At 46.3% G+C, this 5,289-nt stretch overlaps 1 protein-coding gene across 1 annotated transcript; it reads left to right on the top strand.

Annotated features, from left to right (window-relative positions):
• The first annotated feature begins 2,734 nt into the window (after positions 1-2,734).
• Positions 2,735-4,040, top strand: LOC118852289 (potassium voltage-gated channel subfamily D member 2). The gene has a single exon (XM_036761998.1). The coding sequence runs from the start codon at positions 2,922-2,924 to the stop codon at positions 4,038-4,040; it is 1,119 nt and encodes a 372-aa protein (XP_036617893.1). The 5' UTR covers positions 2,735-2,921.
• Positions 4,041-5,289: the final 1,249 nt, after the last annotated feature.

Raw genomic sequence — 5,289 nt, 5'->3', positions numbered from 1 at the left:
AGGAGGCATTGAGAGGGATAAGAAAAAGAATGAAAAGGGAACAGAGCTAGGGAGGAGAAAGAGAAAACAGACAAACATAAACAAAGTCACAGATTTTCACTTTCTTTCCTTCACTTTTGGTTAAGTAACTTCTGTCTTTCCACTTCCCTAGAGTTGCCAAGTACTTAGGAAAGGATTTAATTTCTCGTCGTTCCCGCCATCTAGTGGTCTGAAGAGGTTTTTGCTTGGTTTTATTTGGTTTTAAAGTGAGGAAGGATAAAAACAATTTTCCTACTCTTACAACTCCCTTCATTCCCCCAGCCCCAACCAGTTTCATACATTTCATACATGCACATACGTGTGTTTGTGTGTGCGTACTGAAAAGAGATGAAGTGGGAAGAGAAGGGAGGAAATCAATCTCTTTGTCTCTGTCCGGCTTTGTCTCTGTCCCTATATCTCTATCTCTGTCTATATCTCTGTGTCTCTGTGTCTGTTTCTGCGTCTCTGTCTCTGTCTCTGTCTCTCTGTCTCTCTGTCTCTCTCTCTCTCTCTCTCTCTCTCTCTCTCTCTCTCTCTCTCTCTCTCTCCTTCAATTGATCGTTTAGGAAGAGGATCCAAATGTTTTACTGATAATCAGAATGGAAGGGAAAAAGAGTTGTGGGAAGGAGACAGACAAGATTCTTTGACTTCCTACAAGTTATTACTATTATTTTTCTCCCCCTGGACCATTACACAACAAAATAAACAAGTACTTAAAATTAGCCCCATGCTTTTCAGATTGTGACATTTCAGCCCCCACCCCCACCGCACCCCCCACATTTTGACTAATTTCAGCTTCCCAGTGTCGCCCACCCAGGTTTGTTTGGTTTTTTTTTTTGGGGGGGGGGGGCGGGGGTGTTACGTGTGTGTGGTTCTTAATGTGTGTGTCTATTTCCCACGGTCGTCTAGGACAGGGACCTAGGAAGGAAGAACACACACACACACACACACACACACACACACACACACACACACAGAGTGTCTCTTATCTCCTCCACCACCACCACCACCACCGCCACCGCCACCGCCACTGCCACCACCAAACCGCAGCAACCTAGAGCGTGAGGATTCCCTTTGTTCCGCTTTTAGATCTCTGTCCTTTCCCACAGAAGATCCACCTGGCTGCTTTCGCTCGGTGACATTTTGAGCCAGGGGGGTGGCAGTGCGTGGTGGGTGGGGTGGAGAGAAACGAGATACAAGTGAGAGGTGGGGGAGGAAGGGAGCGAGGAGAGAGGTCGAAGGTGGGGGGAGGGAAAAAAAAAAAGCAAGGAGCTTCTAATAACCTGCGGTGCCAGGGGTTTGCTTGTTTCTTGATTTATTTATTTATTTCCGTTTCTTTTTCTTTATTGGCACAGCCAGCCGCGTAGCCCCGGGAGCTCGGGGAGATGCGGGACCACCCACTGGAGGGGAAGGAGAGAGAAGCCCTCCCGCGCCCTCCCCCTGCTCCCGAGCGCCTCTTCCCGAGCCAGCGCATAGACTGCCAGCACCAGCCCAGAGCCACCCACCGGGATGGGCAGCACCTCGGAGGCGGCTGCGGCGGTGGCGGCGGCCACTCGCTCCTGACTTGGGCAGCTTTCGAGCTGCAGGATCCTAGGCTCCCGCAGGAGGAGAAGGTGCATTAAGTTGGCTGGGGAGATTTCCCTCCCCCACTCCCCACCTTTTGAACTTGTTGCTCCCGCTGGGTGCCCCTCCAGCCAACCCTCTCCTGCTGTTCCAACCCCCTCCCCTCCACCCCTCACCCCGCCTCCTGATGCCCGTGGGTTCCTGAAGCGTGGAAGGGAGAAGACAGGCAGGCAGGCAAGGAGGCATGGGGGAAGGGGACGAACACCGCGAGGCTGGAGCTTTTCGGCTGCTTTTTCCCCAGTGGAGCTGAGTCGGCGGCTCAGGAGCTTCTCGCTTTGCCCTGTCTCTCATTCTGGATGCCCGGATAAAAGAATAAAGTCTCTATGCAACTCAGCCCCGCGCCTGGACTTTCTCAGGTATGTACCGCAGGAGAGGCACGTTCTTCTGACCGGCAGATGCTGCCGCTGCTGTCACCGCTACCAAAGAGGAACCTGCTTGGGGTCTGTAAATATCAAATTGCACGGGAGCTAAACTTGCAAAGAGAGTGAAGGGAGGCTTGAGCAAACGGTTTGGGGGGATTTTTGTTTTGTTTTGTTTTTTCTTCTCTTCTCCCCTTCACGATTTGTGTGTGGGTAGGTTCTGCGGGAAGGGGCGATTTGGTGTCAGCCCTTCTGTTCACTCCCTATCATCCCACCACTGCACTTAAAGGGCAGGGTACCTAGTTCCCAGAAAGAGGAGAACGGAGGGGTCAGCTATTGTGATTGCATCTCGGGAACTCCAACAACAGGTCGCCGTTTGGACAGACTACTGTGGCAGAAAGGGGAGAGACAATTGGGTCTTGGAGAAGGGGGGCAAGGCAGCAGTTAGCCCCTCTCCTCTGGTGAAGAAAAACCGGTGACTGACAGTTCTCCCCCTCACACCCTAGGCACAACCCCTCTCCCCAACATCCGGACAGCTGTGTGGGAGAGACTCAGAGACACCTGCTTAGAGAAGAAAGGGCTGCATCTGAAGTCACCTGTGTGTATATCTGCCTGTGTGTGGGAGGGTGGTACAAGCTGCAGGTGAAAGATTGGCTAGATTAATTTCACAGAGGCTGGTGAATTGTTGTATTTATTACTATTACTTTAAATTTCTGAGTACCTGGCTCTGAGGATTGGTTGCCTCTCTCAGAATTGTGTCTTCAGCAACATCCCTACTTTTGAAGTTGCAGTATTCATCTGTACCAGGTTCTTAATCAGTAGTATTTTCTTCCTGGGAAGAGAAGAGGAACTTGTGGTTAATTTCGTGGCCACACAGTAAAGGCCTCCCCACCTTCCCCCAGCACCTTCGCAAAAGGAATCATGGCTGCAGGGGTGGCAGCATGGCTGCCCTTTGCTCGGGCAGCAGCCATAGGCTGGATGCCTGTGGCCACAGGACCCATGCCAGCACCCCCCAGGCAAGAGAGGAAGAGGACTCAAGATGCTCTCATTGTCCTGAATGTGAGTGGTACTCAGTTCCAGACGTGGCAGGATACCCTGGAACGCTACCCAGACACATTGTTGGGCAGCTCAGAGAGGGACTTCTTCTACCACCCTGAGACCCAGCAGTATTTCTTTGACCGTGACCCTGACATCTTCCGCCATATCCTGAACTTCTACCGTACTGGCAAGCTCCATTACCCAAGACAAGAGTGCATCTCTGCCTATGATGAAGAATTGGCCTTCTTTGGTCTCATCCCAGAGATTATTGGTGACTGCTGTTATGAGGAATATAAGGACCGTAGGCGAGAGAATGCAGAAAGACTACAGGATGATGCTGACAATGAAAATACAGGGGAAAGTGCTCTGCCTTCAATGACTGCCAGGCAGAGGGTCTGGAGGGCCTTTGAGAACCCCCATACCAGTACCATGGCCCTGGTATTTTACTATGTCACTGGGTTCTTTATTGCTGTCTCAGTCATTGCTAATGTTGTGGAGACAGTGCCATGTGGCTCGAGTCCTGGCCACATCAAGGAGCTGCCATGTGGTGAACGCTATGCTGTGGCATTCTTCTGCCTGGACACAGCCTGTGTTATGATATTCACTGTTGAGTACCTATTACGTCTGGCTGCGGCACCCAGCCGCTATCGTTTTGTACGCAGTGTCATGAGCATTATAGACGTGGTGGCCATCCTGCCTTATTACATAGGCCTAGTGATGACTGACAATGAGGATGTTAGCGGGGCCTTTGTCACACTGCGGGTCTTCCGAGTCTTCCGGATCTTTAAGTTTTCCCGCCACTCCCAGGGCCTTCGGATCCTGGGCTACACGCTCAAGAGTTGTGCTTCAGAGTTGGGGTTCCTGCTCTTCTCTCTCACCATGGCTATCATCATCTTTGCTACTGTCATGTTCTATGCAGAGAAGGGGTCTTCAGCCAGCAAATTCACCAGCATTCCTGCTGCTTTCTGGTATACCATCGTCACCATGACAACACTAGGGTAGGTGCCATGATGGGGAATGGAATACCATTGAAGGGTGGCACATGGGATTGTGGTTATACCCCAATGAAAGTGGTGTTTCTGAGTATTTCTATGTGAAGAATGAAGAAAAATTGGTTTTTCTTGTTGTCTATACTTGATTTCTTTAGGTATCACTTATATTTAGAAAGTGTCTATGATGATAAGCTTTGGTACATTTTAATAGGTGAATGCTCATGCCAAAATTTCTAATGACAAAAGTGAATTCTTACAAGTAAATGGTCATTCAGTATTCTGGAAGCCATACATAAAATATACACCTGAGCATTGGAAACACAAATTCATGTTCCCAGACATGTGGACAGAAGTCAACAATTTTAGACTTAATTTATTAATTCTATTATTATTTTCTCAAAATTGTATACATATAAATACATATACAAAACTAAACAAAAAGTTATCATTATGCTTTCAAAAAGAATACCATGTGATTAATATCTGGATGCTATAAATAAAACATTAAGATCCACCTTCACCCAGGTTTTGTGATCTTTATTGTATAGGATCATGCAATATGATCATGACTTATTTTCATTGAGGAGGAGATCCTATTTTAAAGTTATTTTTCATCACAAGAGGTTTAAGAAAGGCACAGAAATCTCATCCATCTATAAAAATTATGCATTTTGGCACTTACCTGTTATTCGGATGTGTGTATACATATACATACACACATAAATATATAATGTATATATGTACATGGCCATGTACATAGATGATCATGTTTGAAATTGTCCAAGTCAAACCAATTTAAAGAGAAGAAACTTTTAAATAATTTAAAGTTTATATATCTATATAAGTGTGTGTGTATATATATATATGCATATATATATATATATATACACACACACACACACACAAACAAACATACACACACATCTGCCAGTAATTTTGGTTAATAGCTCAGTTCTCTATACACGACAGATTCCATCATACAATATATGAGTTTTCCTTGGTTGTAAATTGAAGTAGAGGACTAAAGTATAGGAATGTTTGCCCTCTAAAATTCTCTTCTGTGTTTCCTTATTTGTGGTATAACCATAGTTCCAAAACAAGGAGATAAACAAGAAATGGTTTATTTTTAAAAGGAAATAATATATTAAAATAGAAATTTTAACTGGGCTTAAGATTCAAGTTAAAAAGTTAGCCAAATGGTTAATAAGGTGATTCTGACTGGAGGAAAAAATGGGTGCATTTTAAGCATTAGAGGGTCT

Source organism: Trichosurus vulpecula, chromosome 5 (assembly GCF_011100635.1).
Source record: "Trichosurus vulpecula isolate mTriVul1 chromosome 5, mTriVul1.pri, whole genome shotgun sequence".
In the NCBI taxonomy this organism is placed as follows: domain Eukaryota; kingdom Metazoa; phylum Chordata; class Mammalia; order Diprotodontia; family Phalangeridae; genus Trichosurus; species Trichosurus vulpecula.
Note: the sequence above shows the minus strand (reverse complement) of the source record. Positions and strands in the feature narration are given on the sequence as shown.

Bases quoted from the DNA above. Each gene is read 5' to 3' on its own strand.
- LOC118852289 (XM_036761998.1), top strand. From the start codon at position 2,922: ATGGCTGCAGGGGTGGCAGCATGGCTGCCCTTTGCTCGGGCAGCAGCC.